Raw genomic sequence first — 26620 nt, forward strand, 5'->3', positions numbered from 1 at the left:
GTGTTGCATTTCAGTACAAGAAAAACTCCCTGTGTTGCAGACTTGCCCAGAACCGATGTCTCAGTGAACTTTTAGCACTGGTCTTGTACTTTCCTACATCTCTGTAGTTCCTGTCTGTCCTGGTAACCAATGTCCAAGGTCCCATTTCCTCATTCTGTCCCCTCCTCGTTCATCAGTAACAATTGGAAACCAACTGCACTTCCTTAGCCCGAGGCAGCCCTTTGCTGTGAGGGGGATTCATTCCGTGCCAAAGGGGAACCCGGAGCGAGTCTGACAATGCCAAGAAATCAAAGAGCACCCATTCCACATGGCCTTCCGTTGAGATCCCCTAGGGAAAAGGCTGGTACTTCAGAGGAGAGAGGATGGGGGCCTGCCCCTCTGGGCCCTCCCCACGCCTCAGCTGCCCTGCCCTGTGTCTCCGTAGAATCCGCTGTGGTGCTGGAGGAGGGGAGCGCGGGGGAGATGGAGCTCAAGGAAACCGAGTCCCCAGTGGAGTCTCCGGAGAGCGAGGACATGGAGACGTCGTGTTCGGAGCACGTGCTGAGCGAGGAAAGGTTTGGTAAAGGCCAGGAGTCCTACAGCAGGGTAAGGAGGACCAGGGGGAGCAGCCTGTCCTGGGTGAGAGCCACGGCGGAACCATCCGCGACTTCTCTCTTGGCACCCTGGGAACAACTCCCTGGTGGCATCCAAGTGGAGCCATCACTGAGAGTGTGGATGACCTGGGGGACTGCAGGGGAAAACACCTGTTTTATCAGGGTCCTTGGTCCACATTACTTTGTGCTTGGCACCTCCCTGCTCACCTCCCCCTGGAAGTGTCGGGGTGCCTCGAGCGTTCCAGTTGCCAGCGTTTATTTTGGCTCTCAGGAAAAGGAAGAATTTCATTACTGTGAGGGTGGGGAGGCCCTGGCACAGGTTGCCCAGAGAAGCTGTGGCTGCCCCTGGATCCCTGGAAGTGTCCAAGGCCAGGTTGGACAGGGCTTGGAGCAACCTGGGCTGGTGGGAGATGTCCCTGCCCGTGGCAGGAGGTGGGATGGGATGAGCTTTAAGGTCCCTTCCAACCCAAACCATTCTGGGATTCTGTGATTCCATGAAAACTGTTCATCTTTGTTTCTCTCTCTTTAAGTCCTCCTCCACCTCCAGCCAAGAAGACAAATCTATGAAGTCAGAAGACCTGGTGGAGGGCGGAATTCCCATCGGGAGAGAGGACGGCCGGACGCTGGAGGAACTCTCCTTCCAGCCATCCCAACCACTCAGCAAGTCCAGCTCCTCCCCCGAGCTCCAGACGCTGCAGGAGGTCCTCAAGGATGCAAACGGCAGAGAAGTGACCAGGAGGCTGAGCACGGAAGTGAAATCCAAATCCCAGTCTGGGAACCTGGAAGGGGAAGGGCTGGGCAGCTGGCTGGGCAGGGGGGAGGACTCCAGGGGCACCGGGTCGGGCTTGGATGGCACCGGAGCTGCCACCTCTCCCCGCTCCCCCTCGGGACACCGGCCCCGGGGATACACCATCTCTGACTCTGCCCCGTCCAGGAGGGGCAAGAGGATCGAGAGAGACGCCTTCAAGGGCAGAGCAGCAGCTTCCAACGCTGAGAAAGTCCCCGGGATAAACCCCAGGTGGGTGGAGGGGCTCCCTGGGCCGGAACGGGAGCTCGGAACTGCTGCTCCCATTGCTGGGCTCATCCGGAGCTTCATGGGGTCTGCAGAGCAGCACCTGATTGAAAAGGTTAATTACCTGCCTCATTAAGGAACCAATAGTGAAATATTGAGCCCACTACTGAATTAGATTTGTGATTTAGGAAACAGAACTCCTAAAAGGTGAAAGAAGTAGATGAACAGCTTCCTCCTGTTCTTAATCTATGCTAATTTAAGGTGTGTGGCTCAAATGCAGGTCACCCAGAGTTAATTTTGCTGGGAGCAGGATGAATTGCTAGTTTTGCGTTTCAAGAAATATAATGTGCAAAATCCTAAGAAAAAGAAATAGAAGGGTTATAATTGTTACTTTCTGAACTTGAGATAATGGTAATTGCCCAAAATTGCATGATGAGACAATTTTCATCTTACTGAGGGCAGGTAGAATGGAAATGTCTGTGCAATCACGTGTCTGATAGCCCAGAAATACCCCCAGAGCTGTGAGGCAGGAGGGCATTCCTGCTCCTCCATTCCGTGCCTTTGAACAGGGAATTTGTGTGGCTGCTGCTGTTTGACACATCATTGTTTTTCTGACAGGGGTCTATTACACACTGCAGGTAGCCCAGGCACCTAAAGTGTCTGAAAGATGAGTAATACCCTGTTAGCATTTTCATTGCTCCTGTTTTTCTGCTGTACATAATGTTCTTGCATCCAACAGATCAAAATGGACCTAATTTTTATGGTAACGGAACTTTTTCCTCCCTCTCTCCCTCAGCTTTGTGTTTTTACAGTTGTACCACTCCCCGTTCTTTGGTGATGAAAACAACAAGCCCCTCTTGTTGCCAAATGAGGTAGGCAAGGAATTTTTTGTAAATTCTCGTAGTTGCTTTTTTAACCTCATTACTTTCTTTGACTTTAAATGATAATTACAAAAGTCCAGCTCAGATGGTGCCATTTAAAGGTGTTTCCTACCAGCAGTGGCACAGATGGGAGATTCTCTGTGCCCCAATCCTGGTGGCTCCTGCTTTACAGCTCTGGATTGGATTTGGGGTGCTGGGAGATGTTACTGGTGGTGTTTCAGAATCCTGGACAAAAGGCAGGGACAGTTGAGGAACTGAGGGTTTGCTGGTAGGATGAGAACTGAGCATTAGGGGACCTGTCAGCCGTCCGTGTAATTGGGAACGGGCAAGAAGCATTCTGTGGTTTTATGGGATACTGGTCATAAAATTCCTGGAGAAGTAGTGGGGTTTTGGAGAGCTGAACCCCACAGGCTCCTGCTGACAGATTCCCCTCGCTTTGGGTGTGGGTGGTCAGGCAGGAGGGAGCCCAGGTGTGATGAGGTCAGAAATGTTGTTCAGACCAAGAGACACATCCATTTTCCACGCCTGGAGCTCAAGTGAAGAGAGGATGTGATTTGTCATGGCAAATGCACCCAACCCATGCACTTGGGCACCTGGAGTGTAAACCCAGGAGAGCTGCTGCCAGATGCTACAGAGCACTGCCCTGTCCCTGGGCTGGCGGGCACTGTGCCCGTGCAGGGCAGCATCCAGCAGGGAAAACACCAGGGAAGGTCAGGAATCTGTGCTTGCTCTGTCCCGAAGGGGTTTTAGTGCAGGCAGTGACTGTGTGGAGGTAATTTTTTAAAGGTCACAGAATCCTGGAATGGCTCAGGTTGGAAGGGACCTTAAAGCCCCCCCAGACCCCTTCCCCTGGCCCAGGGTGTGACCAGTGCTTTGGTTGCAGACGTTTGAAAGGTCGGTGCAGCTCCTGGACCAGATCCCGTCGTACGACACACACAAGATCGCAGTGCTGTATGTTGGGGAGGGCCAGGTGAGTGTGACACACACAGGATTGCAGTGCTGGATGTTGGGGAGGGCCAGGTGAGTGTGACACACACAAGAATTGCAGTGCTGGACGTTGGGGAGGGCCAGGGGAGTGTGACACACACAGGACTGCAGTGCTGTACATTGGGGAGGGCCAGATGAGTGTGAGCAGGGCCTTCAGCCCCTGCACAGGGCCAGGCACCCCTGCAGCTGGTGGGTTTGTCCTGCTCCTGCAAGCCTTGCTTTTCCTTAGTTTCTTGCAGTAAAAATCAGTGCCTGCATGAAGCCCTTCTAGGAGGGTAGTGACCTAATCCCAGGAAGGTGATAACCTGTCACTGGTGCTCTTGGGTGCCCTGGGCACTCAGTGACTCTGCCACGTTCCCGTGTCCCAGAGCAACAACGAGATCGCGATCCTGTCCAACGAGCACGGCTCCTATCGCTACACCGAGTTCCTCACGGGGCTGGGGAAGCTCATCGAGCTCAAAGACTGTCAGCCAGACAAGATCTACCTCGGGGGCCTGGACGTGTGTGGGGAGGATGGCCAGTTTACCTACTGCTGGCACGATGACATCATGCAAGGTGAGGTGGCTCCAGAAGCTGGAAGGATGGTCTGTCTCTTCTCACCGTGACTCACCTGCCTTCTGCACAGTTTCCTTTCCAAGGGTGGAGGGAAGGTGACCTGGGGCTCCTGTTCTTTCTGCTATCTCTGCAAGCCATGTGTTAAAGTTCAGGAGACCTGCCTTATTTAAGAAAAGAAAAATCACTGCACTTTTAAAGTGACCTGCTCTCTACGGGTCGGTAGGGTTGGGTGTGGAGCTCTGCAGAATAAGCTGGTTGTTCCCAAGTTGCTCTGAAGGCTGTTCACTGAAGGTGGTGTCAAAGCTCTGCTCTGTTTCTCTGAAGAGCAGTTTTGAGCAGGGGGTGTCACTGCTGTGTCACCCTGCAGCACCCACAGTGCAGAAATCAGCAGTGATCCAACAGGCCGTGGTGAACTTCCCTGATTTTTCCACACAGCTCTGCTCATCACAAGTCCAGTTCCATGCTGCAGGTCCTGGTGCTCAGTTAGGGCAAGTCCTGATTTAAGCTATTTTAACTCCTTCCTCCTTAAAGCCACTTCTGCTCCTCACAGTGCTCTGCTCCTTCCCACTGACCACTTGCATTCCGTGCTCCAGGGACTGTCAGAGCAGCCCGTGGGACTGGATTCAGCTGTCACACACGGGGACAAACTTATTGAGGGAGCACAACTTGTATTTTTATTATTTTGGTGCTGGTACTGCTTTGTCTGGCACGTGACTGTTGCTACTTTCCCAGCCCAACCTAAGGATTTTTGTTTCCCTCTCCAGCCATTTTCCACATTGCCACTCTGATGCCCACCAAGGATCTGGATAAATATCGCTGTGACAAGAAGAGGCACCTGGGCAATGATTTTGTTTCCATCGTTTACAATGATTCAGGAGAGGACTTTAAATTGGGAACAATAAAGGTACAGGGTTTTCCTGGTGGGTGTGTTGTAAATCTCCATCTGGTGTGGTACCTGAGCAGACAGTGTGGAGAGCATGAGTTGTTGGCCTTGGTGGGTTCACAATGTGTGTTCGTGGCATTCACGGGCCACGATGCTGCCAGGAAAATGTTTCTGACTGTTTTATTCTTTCCTCCTTAGGGCCAGTTCAACTTTGTGCACGTGATCATCACACCCCTGGACTATGACTGTAACCTGGTGACGCTGCAGTGTCGGAAAGGTGGGGATCCCTCAGCCTTTCCCATGTTGGGGGTCAGTGACTGCCTTCACTGCCCAGTGGGTTTGTGTTTCAAAAGTGAAAACTTCCAGGAGAAACTCTCTGGAACCAGTTTGCCCAGTTGCATCTGGGTTTGTCCCATTCCTGTATCTTCCCCAAGATAAGAGGTATCTTCCCATTGTACCACTCATACTCAAAATTAGGACAAAATGCCAGCAGTAGAGCAAATCCCTCCAGCAACTACTTGGGAATGCAGGAGGAGAGGGGAGGTGCAGCTCCCTCTGGCTTTGGCCTCTGCTGTCCCTCCTGGCACTGCAGGACCCAGCCATGGCTCCATGTGAGCTCAACAGTGCTGGTGCTGGTGTTTTCCTCTTACCAAAGGGGCACTTGTGAGTGTTTTTGGCTCATGTTTCGGTTCATGTGAGAGCCCAGCAGGCTGTTCTTAACAGTACAAGTTCTGTTACAGTGGGAGCTGTGGAGCTCAGTGGGAACTTCTGTGATACAGTTCCTCAGGTTTCTATTACTTATTTAGTTACTGGCAACCTTTGGCTTGTTCTTAACCGTGCGAAAATAATTTTTTTCTTACTCCTTCAAATGAAAGACATGGAGGGGCTCGTGGACACGAGCGTTGCCAAGATCATCTCGGACAAGAACCTGCCCTTCGTGGCCCGTCAGATGGCCCTGCACGCCAATGTGAGTACCCCAAGCTCCCTGAGACCTCCTGGCTCCCAGCTGGTGCCTTGGGCTATCACCACCTGCCAAGGAAACAAGCAGAAGGCAAAGAATTAAGTTTTCTACCTGACCTTGGAGTCAGAGTGGGCACAGTCACAACTCAGAGCTGTGTTTCAGTTGCTGTCAAACTGCACTGAAAATTCTGTTGATTTTGTTGCCGTGGTCATGCTGATGTGGCTCCTCTCTTCCCCCTCCCAAAATCAGATGGCTTCCCAGGTCCACCACAGCCGCTCAAACCCCACTGACACCTACCCCTCCAAGTGGATCGCGAGGCTGCGGCACATCAAGAGGCTGCGGCACCGGGTGAGCGCGGCCGCTCCGGGGCTTGGGAACCGGCTTTGCTGGGCATCTCATGGCCAATGAGGCAGGTAAAGGCAGCTGCCACCTCTCTCCTTTGCCTTTCAGCTCCGGGAGGAAACGCAGTACCAGAGCCCTGGCCTTCCCCTGCAGCTGCACCCCTCTGCCCCCAGCAAGCCCCCTCCCCAGGCGCCCCAGGACCCGCCGCCCACCTACGAGACGGGGCAGCGCAAGCGGCTCATCTCCTCCGTGGACGACTTCACCGAGTTCGTGTAGATCCTGGCACCTGTGTGGGCACAGGCTTTGGGAGGCCTGGATGTGCTCCTTGCATGTGGACTTGGCCTTGAACCCTGCCAGGTTTGGATGTTCCTGCCTCGGCCTTCCCTGAGGAGGACACACTGTATTCCCACCGGAGCTCTGAGAGGACCAACCCGCCGTGTTTGGTTTTGTTTGGTGTGAGCTATTTCAAGGCTTCTGTCCCTGTTGGGAACTTCCCTGCAGAACCTTCCTTTGGACTCCTTCCGCACCAGCTCCTGGGGGAAGCAGACAAAGGATGATATTCTGCAGGTCCTTACATGAAGGCGCAGGAATTGTGGGATTTTTGATGACTTCATTGGGAACGAAATATGAAGTATTGAAAATCCAGTTGCTCTTTGTGAGCACCCTGGAATCCCAGCTCCTACCTGGGCCCGGAGTCTCTCAGCACTTGGACTCTCCAGGCTCTGACTCGTTCTGCTACCAGCTCTGAAAAGAGTTAATTTGGGTTCTCTCCTGCCCAAAATGCTGCTTAAATTCCCAAGGGTTTTTCTGCATTTTGAGAGATTCACAGCAGAAATTATTTTGCCACCAGAAGTAACAGCAGACAGGGAGGTGGAGCAGCAGAATGGCAGAGCTGGGCCAGGAATCCCTGGGGATGAACAGTCTGACCCCCGGGGCTGACTCCAGGTGTTCACCCCAAGGCCAGACCCAGGTCCATCTGCAGAACTTCCACTGGTTGCAGGAATGCTGGGGTATCCCAGCCTTCTCCATGCACCTGCAACCCCTTTTGGAGACTGTTGTCATGTCTTGGGGCATCATCTCTGCCCGAGTTTTGCCTGTTGCACTAACAGTGACAGTCTCTCCCGGGACTCCTCAAAGGTTCAGGCCCTTCCAGCCCAGCTGTGCACAGCTGGAATGGGATCCTGTAGCCCATCTTGAGGTGAGATGGGCACCAGACACTACACTACCCAACTGGGAGACACCACGTAAGCTGGACTATACTGTGAGTACTTTATCTCCTGCTCTGGCCCTGCCTGGGAAGCGTGGATTTGGGAATGGCTGACAGCAGTGAGGTGAAGACAAGTGCAATGTGCACGTGGGACTGTGAAGTGCCAGGGGAGGGGACAGAAGGCCCCCCTGGCCTGTGCAGGGTGTTTGGGAACCAAGTGTCTGTTGTGTTTGAGTGTTTGAGTCGTAAAGGAAATAAAGTATTTGTCTGGTCAGTGGTTCTTGCTGGCCTGGGAAGGTTCCAACTGTTTCCCAATCATGTAAATCCTTCCTCCTCCCCCCTTTCAGCTTCCTGATCTGTGTTGCTCCTCCCTCACCTCCCAGTGCTGGACACAGGGGGGATTCCTGGCTGTGTTCCAGCCCCTGTACTGGGATATTCCTTGTGGTTCAGCCTCAGGTAACCTCTGCAGTGGGGAGGGGGCTTTTCTGTGGGCATTGCCCACCACAGGTGAGCCCTGGAGCCACACTCTGCCTTGGCCCAGTCTCCTTTAGGTGACCTCAGGAGCTGATGTCACCAATGCCAGCCCAGAGCTGCCCTAAGAGGCTGGAGGATTTAAGGAATTGTCTTGTGTTGTGCAGGAGACCTTAATTAACATTCTGGACACAAAGAGTGTGAGTATGGGGTGGGGAAGCAGCCCTGGCTGGAGCTGTTTTCCCCCCTCAAAGAGGGGCTGCAGGGACTGAGACAAAACCACCCAAGCCAGGTTGTAGCAGTCAGTGTTTATTTGACCTTGTCAGTTTTTAAGAAACATCCCCACAGTTACAAAACACACCATTTTTGTTTGCAGTGAAATGCTGACCCGACAGGAACCACTGGCATTTTGTTCACAATCAGTTCTTTAAAAAAAAGAAAAAAGGCACTTACAGAAGTCCCTCCCTCTCCCTTGGAACTAATGGATCGGGGTTTTGCTTTTCCTTTAAGCAGCTTGATCCTGATGCAGCGTTGTGAGATTTACGACAATAAATAAGAAACCATCTCTTGGTGACTACAGACACAGAAATATACATTCAGGGGGGTTCACTGGCGAGGGCTGCAAGTCAAGTTTATTGCTGTGAGGGTGTAACTCCTGACTTGAGTCCCTGTGGCTGCAGCTGTGCCTTAGCTGGGACACTGAGGGGACCCTGGGATGCTCCAACAAGTAACTGCTGCTCTGAGAACTGTGAGTGCTGGAAGCTGTGGGTGCTGCCCACCACAGAGGGGTTGGGCTCTTCAGGAAACAACTGGGGAGGGGGGCAGAGCTGCTCTCCATTCTTCCAGGGGAGGACAGAGGGAGGGCAGTTGTCTGATCCCATTTCTGCTCCTCTTTGATTAGAAGAAGCACTTGGTAAGTCACACACACCAAGTCACACACACACACATACACACAGGGCAAGCTTAGTAAGGAACAGGCACTTGGGAACAAAAGTCCTGATGGATTTGGGGAGTGTCCTTGTTACAGCTTCCCCTTTAGCTCAGAAAGGGCTGCTCCAGGCAGTTGGGGCCCTGCTCTTGCCCCTCTTGCCTCCATCTCTCCTTCCTGCACTTCACCACCGACCTTTTTTAATGAGGATACTCAAGCTGAGAACTAAACTCTGGGTCGTGAACTGAAATTTTTGTCTCTCCAAGAGATTTCCAAGACCTGCTTGGTTCATTTCAATCACTGAACATTCCCCCAGGGCCCTCGGGGGTGGCTGGATCCACACCCACATGGCTGTGCCGGAGCAGTTGTGAGTGGAGCAAGGAGCTTAGGAGCTGGATGTGACTCCAGCCCTGTGCCATGATCAGCTGCAGAGACACATTCCAGGTCCCTGGGACACCTCACCACTGCTCCTGTTACTGCCTTGTGGATTTGGGGACAGGGCTTGCACTGGCATTGTCACCAAATAAATCATGGACATCTGCCAGGGCAGAGCCTGGTGCTGTGCTGCCTGGGAAGCTAAAGGAACAAAAAATCCAAGGCCAACAGTTTTACATCTCTGCCTTGAAAACCAGGGGTTTTTTTTGGAGCACAGAGCACAAAGCTGACCAATGCCTGGCCCCAGCCCTGGGCTCAACCACTAAGTGCTGGTTCTGCCTGCTCCAGGCACCTCCTGCCCCTGAGCTGGGATCCTCCCTCTGACCTTCTCTGTCTTCTCCCACCTGCCTTTCCTGCCATTACCAACGTGTCCTGGTTACCAGGACTGGATTTCCCCTCTACACTTCCACTTCTCTGTGCCATCTGCTCTTCCAACACCTCCACGCTGACCAACCACCAGCTCACTTTGACTGATCCTCTTTCTCTTCTCCCGCCCTCATCCCTCTGCAACCTTCCCACAGCATCTGTCCTGCACAGCAGCCGAGTTTTCCAGAGGTAATTCAGACCTGTCCTAAAGCCAACACAAAGTACCCACTGTCCTCCTGCAGCCACCCAGATGGGATGTGGCCAAGGAGCCAAGGAAGCACATGGATCATGGAATGAAATCTTAAGAAGTATCCAGCACAGCTGGGGCTGGAGGGGAGGCTCAGCAGGTGATGGAAGTGCCGTAGGAGACTCCTCTCTCTGCCTGGAAAGGTCTCCCCTGCCATGGGAAGGTGCTTCCAGGAGCATCAGAGGCACAATGCAGCCAATCCCAAGACACCTCCCCTGCAGCACTGCCCACCTGAGCCTTCCCTTCCACCCTCTGGCCTGTCCAAAGCCTGGAGCAGGTTCTGGAACACATGGAGGAACCCCCTGGGGGCTTCCCCCCCTTGCCCCGAGCCAGCCTGGCCGACCCTCAGCCAGGGGAGCACACGCACCACACACACACAGACACCCAATCCTTATATACACGGGACATTCCCAGGAAGAAGCACTTAATACATCCTTTAAATAACTCTGACAATAGTATTCTGTCTCCTATCTACATGTTTCAAACACGGTACCGATGCTATGAAAATATAGCAAACATACAAAAATATATACATTTAAAAACCAAACACACCCCATATAAATTACTTACAATAGCCATAAGGTGAAATGGGGCTGAGGAGGGGAACGCAGACCCCGGGGGGGGGGGGGCCCAGGCCCTGCTCTGCACCCCCGTGCTGTGAGCTGGGGGTGCCCCGTGGCACAGCCCAGCTGTAGCCCAGCAGCTGTGGCCCAGCACACGGCCAGTCCCGGGGGGGCAGGGCTGCAGGGACCCCCAAAAACCTCCCTCAGGAGCTCCTTTGTGCTGTAGGGAAGGTGCTGCCTGAGCAGGGGCTGCGCTCGCCTCCTCGCCACCCATTTCAGTTTATGATTTAAACAAACAAAATACTGCTTTTGTGATATATTATCCCGTTCTTAGCTCGCACGTGTCACTGTAGCCGAGGAAAGCCTTGTTTAAAGTGCTGGGCAGTACATAGGAACAAGTAAACCAAAAAAAATACATATACTTAGGGCAATACATTCCTTGGGTTAGAGAAGCCAAGCAGCCAGCAGTGCCCGGGGGCCACGGAGGGGGGACAGGGATGGGTGGGGACCATGGTGACACCAGCACCTTGGGAACCCCAAATTGGAGGAGGCTGGAGCAGCCCCGGGGTCTCAAAGCCCTCTAGCTGAGCTGCTGCTCCCTGTCCCCCCCAGCCTGGCCAGGCTCGCTGGAGCTTGCAATGTCCTTTGTTTTAAATATTGGATTTCTTTAAATACAAATAATAGTACCAATTTCTGGAGGATAAAAGTAGCCAATACTGGAAATTAACTGATCTGGGCGTAGATAGCATTTATCTATATATCTATTTATGCTTAAAAAACAAGGTGGGTTAAATACCTTCTCGAAAGCTGTCGCTTTCCTCCACAGTGCGTCTGGTCGACAAAAATCCAAGACTTGGTTCAAACCTTCGAGGCCTGGGGCTCTCCTGTCCTTTCCCATCCGGCACAGCCAGCAAGGGAAGGGGCTGAGCTTTGCCCCGCTTGCCCAGTGCCCACCCCCGTCACCACCCACAGCTGGGGCCACTTAACACCCACCCTGGTCCCCGCTCCAACGGGGATCTCCTGCACCTGCCCAGCCCCAGGGGAAAGGCTCGGCCTTCTCCCCCTGCTCTGTAACACTGGAAGGCCCCCGGGGTGGCCGTGCCAGCGGCGTGGCGGGAGCGCCCCGTGTGCCCCGGCCGGCCCAGCCGCGGGGCAGCTCCCGAGGCTGCAGGGCGGGCACAGCCCACCCTTGGCGAACCCTCCCTGTGCCCTGCCAGGGCATCGCTCCTGCACCCATCACCCACACGCACACGGCTACTTGACCGTGGGGTGCACCCTGTTCTTGGCGCGGAGGGGCCGCTTCCTCCTGACGGCCGGCGCGGCCACGCCGCAGGGTTTGCCCGGGGCCACCGCGCTGACCCCTCGGCTCGCCCGCAGGAGCCGGCTGGGCACCGAGCCCTGGCTGGGCACCGAGCCCCGGCCGCCCGGCACGGCCCCGGCACCGCGCGGGGACCGCGGGGGCTGCGCGTCCGTGTCCGACACCTCCGGAGAGGGTCCCTGCTCCGAGCCGCCCGCGCAGCCCCTGCCCAGCCCGTCCTCGGGGCCGCGGGGCCTCCTCCGGGAGCGGCGGCCCCGGGAGCCCTCCAGGAGCAGCTCGATGCGGGACACGTCCTCCGTCACCTGGTTGACGCGGTCGAACTGGGCCAGCAGCATCTCGAAGAGGGAAAGGAGGCGCTGGATGTCGGCGTCCACTTCCAGGCTGTCCCGGGTGCTCAGCACGAGGCTCAGCCCGTCCAGCTGGCTGGAGGACGTGGAGGCCCTGGAGCTGTCGGAGGCGGCGCTGGGAGTGGGGCCCCGGAAGGACTTGGAGTCACTGGAGTCGCGGGAGGGCAGCGGCTCCATCCCTTCGAACCTCACCTTGTGCCGGAACTGGAGGGAACAGGGGAGCAGGGGCAGGGTTAGTTCAGAGCTCTCAGTGGGAACACTCCAAACACCCCGGGGCTGCTCCCAGCTATTCCTTGTGTGACAAGCTGTGGACCTCGTGGAGATCCCAGTTAAAACCACATGGAACTGTGGGGCTGAGAACTGGCAGCCGATGTCCCTGCAGTGCCCCATCACTAACCCAGCCCCGGGGCCCTCAGGAACAGCGACTGCTCCAGCCCTCGCCTGCCAGAGGAGCCTGGCTGTGAGCAGCAGTGGGACGTAGCCAGAGGCAAAGGAAGGCTAAGGATGGTGGACATGGCCCCTTCTCCACGGAGCCCCCAGGCTGCTCTCACCTCCTTGGCTTTGCTGAAGCCCATCCACATCTTGAGCCTGCGCACGAACAGCTCCACCATCTCGTAGTCCTGGGGCTCGAAGGCAGGACGGTACAGCTCGAAGTGCATCTCGCGGTAGCTGTGGATCAGCACCACCGTGAGCAGCCTCAGCACGATCCACACCTCCAGGACGATGTAGCTGGTGCAGAACAGGCAGCAGAGGCCCGAGGCCTCGGGCAGGCAGGGCCGGAGGCCCCCACTGCCCCGGAGCAGGGCCAGCAGCAGCAGGAGGCTGCTGCCCACGCTGCGGAACGACTCGGTGGAGGAGGAGAAGAGCTGCAAAGGGGACATTGGAGATGTGATGAGAAGGGATCAGCGGCAAAGTGTTTCCCTAAGCCAAGATATCCCCTCTTACATGGGCCCTGAGGGGTGGCCTGTGAGCCAGCTGTGACAAGGACAGCCCCTGGCCAAAGCTGCCTGTGGCAGGGTGGGCACAGAGCACCCAGGGGACCCAGGGGCTTTGCTTGTGTCGTGCCATGGTGAGGGATGAGGGACAACAGGACCACAACCAGCCCCCCTGTGAGGGAACGGGGACAGGGGTAGTTACCAGGAAGCCGAGCTGGGCGTAGGTCAGGAGGAGGAGGGCGAAGGCCACCCCTGCAGCCGTGAGCTCCTTGGCCGACTTCTGGAAGGTCTTCCCAAACACTGACCACTGCCTGACGAAGCGCAGCTGCTGGGCAGCCTGGGGAGCAGAGAGGGGGTGTTACAGCACGGACCCCTCCAGCACGGGGAGGGTCTCACACACATCTGAGAAACGCAAACCCTGGCAGAGCACAGACCACCCCAGGCCACAGGCTCCCTGCAGCCAAAATCATCCCATCAGCCACACTCGGCTGGATCTGCCAAGGGAACTGGGGGCCCAGAGGCTGTAGAGACCCAAAGTGCTACAGCAGAGACACACGTGGCCTCACTGCCCCCCCCTCTGCCCTGCAGCAGGGTCTGATGTGGCAGCAGCATCCAACCAGTGCCTGATCAGGACCTCAATCCTGCGTGTTTTCCTTCGGGGCCCTTTGCTGGCCCTGGCAGGGACCACGCAGAGATGACAGGCTGGCACGGGAGGACCGAAGCACCCAGTGCCCACGTGCTGCTCTCCCCCCAAGCTCCCGTACCTGCACAGTCAGGAGGAAGAGCAGGGACGCGGCCAGGCTGCTGAACATGGAGCTGAGAAAGGCCACCTGGTAGAAGTTGGTGAAGCCCCTGCGGTTGTTGAGGTACTTGAGCCACTGCTGGTCAGCGAGGGTGGCCTGGCTGAGGTGAACCACCACAGTGCTCGTGGTGAGCAGGATGAAGAGCCACTGGCCGTAGTTGCCCCACTGGGTGAAGTAGGCTCTGCCCTCCTTCTTGATGGACAGCGACTCCGACACCACGAAGTAAACCACAAACATCATGAGGAAGACCTGGGGGAGGAACAGAGAGGTCATCAGGAAAGGAGGAATGGAGAGGTTACCAGGGAAGGAGAGGGCAATGCTTGACTGCTGTGCTGCACCCAGGACAGCAAAAGCCCCCCAGACCAGGCCCAGTTCCACCACCTGGAGCACCTGCAGTGTCCTGCCCCGCCTTCCCTGCTCACCCAGTGCCCCACTCCCTCCTGAAGCTCCCCAGTGCCCATGTCCAGTGCCCCTGTGGCAGGGTGGTAGTGCCCAGGGGACGAGGTCTCTGCAGACACCAAACCCAGGCAAGGTCTCTGGGGACATGGCTTGTCTGGCTGATGTCCCCACTGAGGGCAGAACAAACCCTCATGTTTCCACAGTGACAGACTCGAGCTCAAGGAAGTAAAAATGCTGAAACAAGACCGAGAGGAGGAGGAACCTCCTTCCCCTCAGCAGTGCCAGGGCTGTGCCCTGTGTGCTACCCAGGCCTGGAAGCAGAGTGGTGACAGGCAAGGGGACAAGTGGATTCAGGCAGGGGAACTTGAGTGCACAGTGACCAGCCTGGGTGAGGGTCCCCCTGCAGTGACCCCCTGCAGTGACCCCAAGGGCAGAGGGGTGCAGGGGGAGGTACCACACTGACCATCATGAGCAGCTGCAGGGTGACCCCCCCGCTGAGCCGCAGCAGCGGGAAGGGGCTGATGGTGAGGGCGGCGATGGCCTGGCCGGATCCCGGGAATTCCAGGCGCAGGGTGATGGCCACGTGCAGGTCCACGCTGGGGTTGTACTGCAGCAGCTCCACAAACACTGCCCGGCTCCTGCGGGGCAAGAAGAGCGGCTCAGGGACTGGGACACCACCACTGCTGGGTGGGATCTTCGATCCTGTTCTCTGTGACGTTCCAGCAGAATCCCTGCAAACCCTGGCTGACAGCAGGACACGTCCTCTGCCCCTGCCACACTCACATGTTGTCGATCCACGTGTGCTGCTGCAGGAAGTCCAGCTGGGCCCGGCTCTCCTCCAGGGAAGGGCCCAGCTCCTGCACGTACCCGCTGCTGTCGTAGAAGGAGATGTAACCCCAGTACCAGATCCTGCAGAGGAAGAGGAGCCACGGCGTGAGGCTGAAGGGCACTGGCTGCTCTCCTTCGTGACAGGCCAGGAGCACGTGTGCAGATGCAGATCCTGCCCTTTGAGAGCTGCCTCAGCATTTATTTCACAAGATAAATCATAGGAGTGCACTGATCCACCTCAGCGCTCCCAACCTCAGAACAGCCCCAGGCCCTGTGGTGGCCCATGAAGATGCCTCCAGGGTCAAACTAGAGCAGAAACCAACAGTGATTTATGTCCAGTGTGCAGGACAACCTCTCATCACCCCCTAGAACACACATCTAGTGCTGCTGTGTGGGTGCTGGGTTACCCTCCCTGTCTCTGCCCTGGAAGGTGGAGAGCTGAACCCTCTGCCCCTGGGCCCCCCAGAGCAGCACAACGCTGCTGTTCAGACAGTTTGGGGTGACATGCACATCCCCAGGGAAGCTGGGTGCCCCCCACCACTCCCACTGCCAGTGTGGGTGTGCCCAGGGAAGCCCTTTGGCATTTGTGTCCGTTTGCCCTTTGCCAGGCTCAGGGGCTGCAGTTGACCTCGCTGAGGGGAGGGCTGGGAACCACCCAGGGCACAAAACCCACTGTAAAGACCTTGTAAAGGTCTGCAAGGACCAGCTGACCCATCTCTGCAGGACAGGGGATGGAGCAGGGGGTGGGAGCGGGCTGGGCAGCCCCTTACCCTGCCAGGTCAGGTGGGGAGTGTGCCCACGCCGCCGTCACGTTCCCCGCTGCCCTCTCCCAGCCTGTGCCATAGTCAGCAGTGGCAAAGCTGTGCTGGTCAGTGCAGCTCCTCCGGGCCCTGCCCACGCCGGGCAGGATGTCCTGGGCATGGCACTCGGCTGGAATGAGACCTCACTGTCACCCCCAGGCAGTGCAGCACAGCCAGTGCTGGGGCACAGCTGAGCTCACGCCCCCAGCATCGCCCTTCCTCCCAAACCCCTCCACCTCCACACCTCAGCCACCCCTCCAGACATCAACCCAACCTTTCTCTTCATGATTTCACCAGGGTGAGGGGAAGGGAGCATGCAGAAGTTAGGGACTAAGAAAAGAATGGATATTAATAAGGAAAATGTAAGATTCATGATATATCCACACTGGCAGCTCAGAGTGGATTTGTTAGGTACAAGTGGAGAACACAGGCATCCCAATCAGCCTTGGGGTAACTATGAACCACCACTCTGCTCCTGGAATACCCCACTGGCTTTAAACTACCTGGGTTAGATGGGATACTGGGGAGAAATTCTTCCCTGTGAGGGTGAGGAGGCCCTGGCACAGGTTGCCCAGAGAAGCTGTGGCTGCCCCATCCCTGGAAGTGTCCAAGGCCAGGTTGGACGGGGCTTGGAGCAACCTGGGATAGCGGGAGATGTCCCTGCCCATGGCGGGGGGGGGAACTGAATGATGCTTAAGGTCTCTCCCATCCCAAACCATTCCAGGATTCCATGACCAGCTGCCCCAGTTCATCTCCACAGAGCAGAACCGGGGACTCACTGAAGAACAAACCACAAATCAAAACCTGGCTGTGTAACCTCTGCTGCCTCCCCTCAGCCCCAGCTGCACCCAGACCTGCCCATTTGGCCCCTCCAGGGCTGTCCCCACCCCGCAGTGAGAGCAGAGCTCCCTGCCCATGAGCTCCCTGCCCACGTACCCTGGTGCAGGCGGAGCTGGCGCAGCCGGGCCGTGCCCAGCGTGGTGCTGTGGCTCTCCTGGCCCGAGCCGTTGTTGTGCAGGTACGGGAGGAACACCCGCGACATCCAGGGCCAGAACTGATCCGACCTGCGAGGGGACACGGTGTGGGAGGGAGGCAGAGCCCTGGGGCAGCTCTGCCAGGCCAGCTCTGAGCGTCCCACCCAGCCTGGGGGTGTCACCTGGATGAGGCACCGAGCACTGCAGAGCCAACCTGGCTGCTCTCCTCCCGGCCAGCAGGCACATTCCCACCCATCCCAGGGGCTGGGATGAGCTCAGAAAAGGGATTATTTGACATGACCTAAAAGTGACTGAATCCTCTTGGCACCTGGATGAGGATCAGAGCAGGGGGTATGTGGCAGTGCAGTGGGAAAGACACGCTATTTAGGACCAAATTATCCCCCTTTACACCACTTGCACCCCAAAAACTCTACCAAAACTCACTGGAATAACTCCTGATCCACACTGTGGTGAAATCAAAGCTCCAGTGACTTTGGCTCAGCCAAGCCACGCTGATGTGCACAGAACCAAGGGCTCTGGAGGAGACACCCTCAACCCCAGGCAGTGTTCCAGGGTCAGGCTGGACTTGTGGAATTCCCAGTGGTGTGAAAACTCAGCTGGGAAAATTTCACCCAGTTAAACCAAAAGTGCAGAGCAAGGAAGGGCAGGACTCTGTGAGGTGTCACTTCTGGTTCTCGTGACCCTGTTCATGGTTAAACCTTACGGTTGTAAATTTTGGAGACAGAGAAACTTGTGTCCTTTAGAGCAGCTCCAGTAAGTTCAACGTCAGTAACTCACACAGCCCCTTCCCACAGAGAAATGAAACCTCTCCACCTCCAGAGACCCCTCTGCTCTCCAAGAGAGAAGAAGAACCACAGGCACAAATAGGACCTGCTCACTGCCAAGCCAGGCTCGTGTGGGAGTCCCAGCTCCACACCAGTGCTCCCAGTGGAGTCGGGAACCTTTTATGGGACAGACTGTGGAGCACGAGCCCAACACCCAGCTTCCCTGACACACACCAGCACCTCATCCCCCATCCCAGGGCCTGGGCAGGTACCTCTTGATGAGGAGGAACTCGTTGCTGCCCAGCTGCTGCTTGATGGAGCTCTGCAGGAGGAAGGCCCGGCTGGTGCGGGACGTGTCCCCGTAGTTGGTGAGCAGGATCACCAGCAAGAACATCATGTAGATGAGGAAATTCTGGGAAAAAGAGAGTAGAAAGGGATTGCATGGAGGAGCTGGATCCCAATCCTGCAGCAGAGCAGAGCTGTGCAGCAGGACGAGGACCTTGAGCAGGCTGTTCTTTCTTTTTTCATATGGGGAGCAGCTTAAAATGAAACCCAGATCACAGGCTCATAACAAGATCCTTTGTTGAAAGAGCTCCTATATGCTGTCAGTTCAGCTTATCCAATAGTTATGGGGAGTTCCATCTTTAAAGGGGAATCACTCAGTTAAAAATAACCTGATTCCATCAAAGCAGCTGTGTATTCCCAGCACAAGTGGAGGATCAGTACTGAATGAACTACAAAGGCTGAAATTTCTGCTCCCAGACAGGAAGTTGCATTTCAAAAGACTCAACTAATGGATTTTCCCTTGCGAGTCGGTGTCTGCTCCACACTCAAACCTTGCCCTAGCCTCAAACACCCAAGTTATGGAGCCAAACACCAGCTGCTCCAAATCAACCCCCTCATGCTTCTGCTTTCCAGCCCCCTCAGAGCTCCAAAGAGAAGATGAAAATCACTGCCAGACTTCTACAGACGGGGAAACTGAGGCAGAAGCTGAAAACATGCACCCACTGGCTGAGAGGATCCCAGCTGGATTGGGAGGACCCACGCCAGGATGCATCTCAGCCCTCTGCCCAGGTAGCAGGAGATGTCCCACCTTCAGCATCCTGTGCAGCAGTTTGACCTTCCTGGCCTCCTCCTTGGCCTGGAAGAGGGCGAAGCCCTGCGGGGGCCGCACTTTGCTGATCTTCTCCGACACGTGCTCCACGCAGGGCTGCTCCACCAGCGTGTCGTCCTCCTCGGGGTGCAGGCGCTTGGCAACCAGGGAGAAATACAGGGCTTCCAGCAGCACCTGGGGGGCAGGGAGAGTCACAGAATCATGGAATCAGCTGGGTTGGAAGGGACCTCCGAGATCATCAAGTCCAACCCTTGGTCCAACCCCGCTGTGGTTCCCAGCCCATGGCACTGATGCCACATCCAGTCTGTCCTTAAACACCTCCAGGGACGGAGAATCCACCCCTTCCCTGGGCAGCCCATTCCAATGGCTGATCACCCTCTCTGGAAAGAAATTCTTTCTAATATCTGACCTAAACCTCCCCTGGCACAACTTGAGACCATGCCCTCTTGTCTTGCTGATCGTTGCCTGGGAAAAGAGACCAACCCCCACCTGGCTACAACCTCCTTTCAGGTAGTTGTAGAGAGTTGTAGAGTCCTGAGCCTGTGGAGAGCTGTGCCACCTGCACATTCCAGCAGCAGCTCCTGTGGGCCCCTGAGCACAGCTGGCACAGCACAGCTCCTCCCTGACACCAGCCCTCCCTCCCCATCCTTCATCTATATCCTTCCCTTCCTGAGGGATACAGGGCTGAGAGAGACCGTTCAATTAACATTGGGCCCAGTCTGACTCGATTTCTTCATGGAAAAGGTTGTCCAGCCCTGGCACAGGCTGCCCAGGGCAGTGGTGGAGTCACCATCCCTGGAAATGCTCAAAAACCGTGTGGGTGTGGCACTTGAGGACATGGGTTAGTGGAGGACATGGTGGTTGGCTGATGGTTGGACTTGACAACCTTAAAGGGCTTTTCCAACCCCCCCATTCAGTGATTCTGTGATCAGTAGCTGGACAAGACATGAATTACAGCTGACACACACACACAAGTACAGGTGTGTCATGGTATCCTCACCTTCAGGGGCTCCCAGACCAGGAAGGATGCCAAAAAGCTGAATATCCCTGAGATGAGCCACATGAGGGCCACGCTGGAGGAAAATCCCACCCCGATCCACACGGAGACCCCCGTGGAGGTGGCGAAGAGCAGGAGGCTGATGCCATGAGCCAGGTAGGAGCACCAGGGTGGGAGCAAGCGCTTCCTGAACGTTTGGTCTGCAACTGGGAGGAGGAGGGAAAGCAAATGTGAACATTCCTGCCAAAGGGTCCCAGCTCACCACCCGTCCTGGGTGAGCTTGGAGGGATTATCCCAAACATTTCCCACTAAGCAGCACATGAAGAGATCCAGGCTCCAGAAGAAGTTGGCAGGAAAGAGCAGATACATCCCAAGCAGGGAGCTGCCTTCCCTAAGACTCCTTTTCTGTTTCCCCTCTGCTCCCCCAAGTGCTGCTGTGTGGGATGGCCCCTGTTCCTGCACACCCCCACCCTGCCCCGATGGGCACAGCCCTGGTACCTGTCCACGTGGACTTGGCTGATCTGCTCACTTCCCTGGGAGGAGCTGCCATGCTCTGCCCTTTGTCGTTCAGCTTCTGCATCATGACAGTCTCCACCTTTTCCCCGAACACGCTGGACCTGCCGAGGCAAAGGGGTGACAGCTGTGTCACTGCTGGCACTGAGAGGCAAAGGGGTGACAGCTGTGTCACTGCTGGCACTGAGAGGGGCTGAACTCCAGTGCCAGCACCAGTGACCAGTCCTGGGACAGACACACACACACAAGGGACACAGACACTGCTCTGCGTCTCGTGGACAAAGGGCTGAAAGTCTTTCCCCTCCCTTGATCTGCCACTCTGCAGTGGCTACCACTGGTGGGCTGCCAGCCCGGCTGGGTGGTGGTCAGGGTGCCCAGCAGGGTGCTCTGGGTATGCTATAACAAAGATTCAACCCCCTTCTCCCTTCCTCCAGTGCCATCAAGTGAACCCAAATCCCAGCACTTTGCCAGCAGCCCAGAAGTGCTGGAGGCACAGCTGGGGCTTTAAGGGATATTCCAGGTGGCTCCTGGAAGGATAGCTGTGCCCTCCTGGAGCACTGGCTGTGGGAGCTGTGGGAATCATGGCCAGCAGGAACACAGTGACCCATGGAAATGTCCCAAATCCAGCTCAGCTCAGCTGGGGTGACACCGTGGGGCTGGGAGGGAGGACAAGGGGCAGGAGGCTCGGGCTCAGTGGGGACTCTGCCCCCCAAACACTTACAGGCCTGAGATGAGATCCGTTTCAGCCCTCATGTACGGCCCCAGGTCCTGGGAGTGGGAGATGCCGCTGGCTCCATCCGCCAGGATCTGCCGGATCAGATCCTCGTCTGGGAAAGGGACAGAGCACAAAGAGCATTGGGCACGAGCACAGCGCCCAGCACCACTCCAGGGTACGGCTCTGCACCCCTGGGGAGGAGGAGGAGGGCCAGGGGGATGTCCTTCTCCATGGACAGCCCTCCCCTGCTCCCTGTCCCGCAGCTCCTGTCCAGCCCCAGCTCCTGCAGAGCCAGGCAGGAAACTGCTGGTTCAGGGAGCCAAGTTCTCCTTCTCCAGCCACTTACAGAGGCTCAGGGACACACTGTGGCTTTGCAACCAGTGAGAAAGAGCCGGTTGCTTGCAGCATTCCCATGGAAACACACCCCTCCTTGCTCCCAGCCTGCTGGCAGTGTGGGACCACTCACTTCAGACTGATTCCCACCAGGATTTCTGCTTTCCCGGACTAAAACCCCTATTAAGCAGACCCAACCCTCCTCCTCTGCCCTTCCAAGTGAAGCCAGTGGTGATGGCAGCAGCTCTGCAGCTCTGCCTCTCTAACCTGAGGCAGAGAAGTACCGAGGCTGTCCCTGGTGAATGCCAAGGGACAAACTGTCCTCCTCGGTGGCCAGCGGGGCCTCCAGCCCGAGGTGGCGGCTGGCCCGGCCTCTCTTCAGCTTCTGGATGGTGTTGCCCATGATGGAGGGGTCACTGAGGAGGTCTGGCCAGCTGAGCAGGGCCTCACTGGAGGGCCACCTCACCAGGCTGCAGGAAAACAGGAACGGGGGCGTCAGGTCCGTGTGGGGAAGCAGGAGAAAAGGAACTGGGTAGGAACGTCTGCAGGGAAACAGCACAACCCCAGCCCAGCAAAGCAGAAACTAAACCCCTGCTCACTCCATCCCCAGAAACCTCCTCACCTTTTGGAGTCCTCCAAGAACAGATCTGTTTTGGTTTGCTCAGAGAAGGCCTGTGGAGGAAACAGAGGCACTTCAGGCACGTGACACTGGTCTGTGCCTGGTTAAAGCAGCAGGTTGGGAACACCAGCAGCCACTGGGAAGCTGAAGGTGCTGTTAGCTCTGGGTCCACACCTCCAGGAGCCTGCTCCCCTCCAGAGATAACCCACAGGCACCGTGGGAAGATCCATGCCCACAGACAGCTGCAGACAGCTACTGGATCTGGGATTGGCCTGGGCAGGAGAGGGATGAAGGGCTGTGCTCTCCTGCAGCACTGGGATTTTCCAGAGGCACCTGAGTGCCTGAGCTCTCCCCCTGACAGCTGGGGTGGGCACTGTGTCCCTGCAGGGAGCACACAGACCCGTGCAGCCTGTCCAGCTGTGGGGAAGGAAGCAGGTTACCTCTGCCTGGAGCCCGGGGAAGGTGGGGAAGGAGCTGTCGAGGATTGAGGAGTCCAGGTAGTTGTCAATCTCCAAGGACTGCTGGTCTGAGTGAGTCACTGTGTGGCTGATGGAGACCTGCAGGGGACAGGAGGGAGGGATGGAGGTGACACTGTCACTGCTGCTGAGGATCCCTCCAGCTCCCTGCTCTGCTGGGGAGCCCAGACCTGCCCAGGGGGGCTGGGAACAGGCACAGACCCATCCTGCACTGCCTCCCAGCCCCCTGGACACCTGTGCCCACACAAACCACAGCCCAGTGCCACCCAGGCTGTCCCAGGGACAAGCTCCCAGGAAGCCCCATGAGTTTGAAAGCTTGTTCCTGTGTGCTTACAGGAACAAGGAACATCAGACACATTTGCTGCTCATCAGTCCCTGAGCAGCTGGCTGCAATATTTAATGGGGTTGTTAATTGTGCCTAACTAGTCATTAAATCCCCAGCTAATCCCTCCCCAGCTGCTTAACCACAGCTCTGCTCAGCCAGCTGAGCTGTACCCAGGGCAGACATTCCATTAGAGAGGCTCCACCGAGCATCTCCCGGGCTCCTGCCAGTGCAGCAAAGGGTTGTGCCTTTGCATGGCATTTGAGTGCCTGTCACACACTGAAATCAAGAGGGAGGAGGTGCCTGAACAGCTTCTAAAACCTGCCCTTTTGGTCTCTGGGCAGAGACTTGCTAAGGGAAGGGTCTGGCCATGGTGCAGCACAACTGGGCAAGTGCAGAGACTACTTGGAATGGTGTGGAGTGGTGAGTGCTGGAGGGGTGAGGTCCCAGCAAGGGCAAAATTTAGCCTCAGATAAGCAAAGCTGGTGGCATCCCACCCATCAGAGCAGCCTGCAACCATTCCTCCTCCTTACCTTGCCACGAGCCATCCGGAAGAGAAATAAAATGACCAGGTAGAGGGGATAAACCACCACACTGGACACCAGGCCAACAGCCACTGTGTCCACACTCACAGGGATCAGGTTGGAAACGGCCACGTTGCTGCAGAGAATCAAGAGAGACCAGAGACAGGTGTCAGCAGGAGCATTTGGGGTTGCCAGGTAAGAAAGCAGGAGACAAAAGTGCACAACCAGGTTATTTCAGATGGGCAGAGAAAGAAACAGGCCTGGGCAGTGCTAACAGATGGCACAGCAAACCCAAAATCTGACTGTCCCTGGTTGTCCATCACCCACGCCCCGCTCCCAGCTCTTTAGAATGAGAAGGGCAGGCTCAAGGCCACAGCCAAGGCAGCTGCTCCCCGTGGGTTTAAGGTCTGTCCCGCCCCAGTGGGAAGGGCAGGAGGGGTCCTGAGGAGGGTGGAGGCTGGCCAGGGCACCGAGGGCCCAGCGCACCTGAGGTGGACGTTGCCCACCACGCCGTACCACACGGCGTTGGCACAGAGGAAGAGGAAGACGAGGAGGGAGCAGCAGGTGGCTCTCTGGACGCGGGTGAAGCGGCTGCGGGGCGGGCGGTCCCACAGCGACAGCCACACGTGCTTCTCGAAGAAGCCTCGCTGCAGCTCCGCCACGAAGATCCGCGAGAAGCTCCTCAGCTCCGTCTCACCTGGGGACAAAACAGGGACACTCAGGGTGGCTTCGTGCCCTAGTTAGAACAACTGGGACCAGTTCATCACTGGATGGGTGTAACCCAAAACTGTGTATTCTAGAGCCTTCCATGGCATTTCCCAGAAACTGTTATCAATGAACCATTTACACCATCTGCACATAGAGCCTGACTCCTCAGGCTATAAACTGGGTGTTAAGAGGCCTGCGAGACAGGAGGATGCTCCTGTCCTCACAACCATTAAGGAACCCCCACCCCGCCCTGAGGGAGGGACTGAGCATTCCTGCCTGAACTGGAGGATATATAATCTTGGAGTCTTGGGACTTTTTTAACCACTCGTGGGATCCAGAGGAAGACTGCAGATCACTGCTCTCAACCAGACTTGCAGACCACCACTCTCCACTGGACTGCAACCACCACTTTTCAACCAACAGGTTTTCCCTTCTCCTTTTACTTTGGACTCAGGGGGCCCAAAGAACACCACTCTGTTCATGCCCCAGGGTGCTGGGTTATACATTCGGGTTTTGTGGGTTAAAACCAATTGTTTGTCTGTATAATCGTACTTATTGTATTATTTTATTAAATTGTTATTCTGACTTATAATCTCTCTTCGGGGTTGAGTTCATTTCCCCTGCTGGTTTACCTGTAAACCAGCACACTGCGCTGCAGAGGGGACCTGGCTGGGCACACCACACCCCTCCCCGCAGACAACCTTAACCATTCCATGGTTCTGTGATTCTCTCCTGCACGGCTCCTTGCCGTGCCCTGTCCTCCAGCACAAAAGACCCAGCAGAGCACTTGGGTCACTGCCACGAGGAAGAGCCAGTGTGGAGGCTCCAGGGTCTCTCTGCTCTCCTGTGCCACGAGAACTGCTCAGCACCCCAAACCCACACCCGGGGTGAGCACTCACTGGCAGCAAACACCTCCTTCTCCACCATGCCATCGTTGTCCTCGCTCTCCACCGACAGCCAGTCGTTCACCAGGAAGAAGTAGCTCTTGCTGCTCTGCAGGTCCCGCACGATGACGTGCTGCAGGTACCAGGAGGGGCTGAGTCCTAAAAGGGAAGAGATGGAGAAATGTTTCATGGCAGGTATTCCCTCTGTGAGCCTGCAAAGCTGAGAGGGCCACACAAGGACCCGTCAGTGGGACAGCAGCAGTTCCCTGTGACACCACTATCATCACCAATGGGAAAAGGCACAGTACCCAGAAAATCTTGGCACAGCCAGCTCACCCCTGAGGTGACATTTACAGACACTGTCACAGCACACAGCACATGGCATCATATGTGTCTGGGATGACACGTGCCCAGCCTCTGGAATTCCCCATGATGGAGACTCCATGTCCCTCCCCAGCAATGTCCCCCCGAGCCAGCAGGTCACCAGGAGCCACTGTAGGCTCTCGTCCCTCTCTCCTGGCCCAGGTATCGGGCGGATCAGAGCCTGGTTCTGGCCCGAACCACCCACGTGCCCCAGCCCACACAGCTGCTGGTGTCCCACCTTTGTTGTCGTGCCAGATGCGGATGCGCCAGATGCTGCCGAGGCTGCGCTCGGTGGCGATCTGGAACACGTCCAGGCTGTTGCGGTGGAAGGCGTTGTCTCCATCCAGGTGTCTGTGACCACTCTTGTTGTCCACCCCATACAGGGCAATGCCCACATGGGCCGTGGTACCTGCAGGGAAGTGGCTCACTCAGGGAAGCCCACCCGAGGTGTGGCCGTTCCGGCCCCGCCATCCTGCCAGGGACCTGCACCAGCGGGGTTGGAACGAGATGATCTCTAAGGAACCTTCCAACCCAAAGCAGTCTGTGACTCCATGGTTTTTGATCTGTCCCATCATCACCCAATAAGAACTGGGAACGCTGTGGGAAGCCCTGGACTGACTGCTCAGAGCTGCTTCAAGCACCAGCTCAGCTCTGGGCCCTGCAGGGGACATTCAGTGGGTGACGTGCTGAGGTCAAACCCGGTGAACTACGCAGATGTCACCTGAGGCACCACGCACGGGAGCAGCCTGTGGGCTCACCTGACCCTCTGCCCCAGCCCGTCTTCACCAGGATCTCGTATTTGTACATCCCGTTCTTCCCGCAGAAGGGAATCACTCCCACCCGGTGCAGGTCGATCATGTCCAGCTTGTGCACGATCAGCGCAGCCACCGAGTAGGTCACGAAGCACACAGCACACGTCAGCAGGACGATGTAGTTCAGACCCGGGCCCGGGGCCTGAGAGGAAAGAAAAATGTTGAAAGGCAACTCTCCTTCCCCGGGAGGACCTCTCTTCCCATTCCCTGCCCCCTTCCTGGCTCTCATCACTGCTCAGACGCGATCCCACGGACCACAGCAGCAGCTGCCAGCAGCTCTCTGCTCCCACTCACGTCACAGGGACAGAGCGAGGAAGGGCTTGGATACCCTTGGGAAGCAGGGAGCAGCTGGCAGGTGCAATTCCCTGGGATAAAACAGTGGTGGGTGACAGCTGGAAGGAGAGTTTGGCATCTCCCTAAGAGGTGAACACACCGTGAGGTGTCCAGATCGGGGACTAAAGCCATCTGCCAAAGGTCTGTTTTCAGCAGCAGCCAGGATTCCCAACCAGAGGACACAGCCCTCTGTGAGCTGTGCCCATCTGCACCTCCCAAAGGCTCCCAGGTGCCTGTGCTGGTGCCAGGTGGGCACAGGGCAGCCTGACCCAGCTCGAACAGGAGCC

General features: G+C 56.6%; 2 protein-coding genes across 9 annotated transcripts in view; one reads left to right on the plus strand and one right to left on the minus strand.

Moving 5' to 3' along the window:
* TSC2 (TSC complex subunit 2) overlaps positions 1–7722 on the plus strand; it is a 33115-nt gene extending 25393 nt beyond the window's left edge. For all 7 annotated transcript variants that reach the window (XM_027684020.1, XM_027684018.1, XM_027684022.1 and 4 more), the window contains 10 exons: positions 425–585; positions 1124–1611; positions 2402–2477; positions 3370–3456; positions 3842–4028; positions 4793–4932; positions 5110–5188; positions 5787–5878; positions 6122–6220; positions 6323–7722. In XM_027684020.1, the coding sequence (XP_027539821.1) occupies positions 425–585; positions 1124–1611; positions 2402–2477; positions 3370–3456; positions 3842–4028; positions 4793–4932; positions 5110–5188; positions 5787–5878; positions 6122–6220; positions 6323–6490 (1577 nt within the window). In that variant the 3' untranslated portion in view covers positions 6491–7722. The remainder of the gene's footprint in view (positions 1–424; positions 586–1123; positions 1612–2401; positions 2478–3369; positions 3457–3841; positions 4029–4792; positions 4933–5109; positions 5189–5786; positions 5879–6121; positions 6221–6322) is intronic.
* Positions 7723–8184: 462 nt separating this feature from the next.
* The window catches only part of PKD1 (polycystin 1, transient receptor potential channel interacting), an 84505-nt gene continuing 66069 nt past the window's right edge, over positions 8185–26620 (minus strand). For both annotated transcript variants that reach the window (XM_027684011.1, XM_027684010.1), the window contains exons 26-46: positions 25947–26142; positions 25427–25597; positions 24841–24984; positions 23720–23930; positions 23243–23369; positions 22352–22468; positions 21915–21964; positions 21560–21762; positions 20966–21071; positions 20230–20348; positions 19735–19937; positions 18714–18908; positions 17893–18032; positions 16798–16925; positions 15832–15991; positions 15017–15142; positions 14697–14871; positions 13796–14083; positions 13234–13368; positions 12648–12962; positions 8185–12300 (exon numbers count right to left, since the gene is read on the minus strand). In XM_027684011.1, the coding sequence (XP_027539812.1) occupies positions 11686–12300; positions 12648–12962; positions 13234–13368; positions 13796–14083; positions 14697–14871; positions 15017–15142; positions 15832–15991; positions 16798–16925; positions 17893–18032; positions 18714–18908; positions 19735–19937; positions 20230–20348; positions 20966–21071; positions 21560–21762; positions 21915–21964; positions 22352–22468; positions 23243–23369; positions 23720–23930; positions 24841–24984; positions 25427–25597; positions 25947–26142 (3924 nt within the window). In that variant the 3' untranslated portion in view covers positions 8185–11685. The remainder of the gene's footprint in view (positions 12301–12647; positions 12963–13233; positions 13369–13795; positions 14084–14696; positions 14872–15016; positions 15143–15831; positions 15992–16797; positions 16926–17892; positions 18033–18713; positions 18909–19734; positions 19938–20229; positions 20349–20965; positions 21072–21559; positions 21763–21914; positions 21965–22351; positions 22469–23242; positions 23370–23719; positions 23931–24840; positions 24985–25426; positions 25598–25946; positions 26143–26620) is intronic.

This window comes from Neopelma chrysocephalum, unplaced genomic scaffold (genome assembly GCF_003984885.1).
Source record: "Neopelma chrysocephalum unplaced genomic scaffold, ASM398488v2 Primary Assembly neopelma1_65b, whole genome shotgun sequence".
Classification (NCBI taxonomy): Eukaryota; Metazoa; Chordata; class Aves; order Passeriformes; family Pipridae; genus Neopelma; species Neopelma chrysocephalum.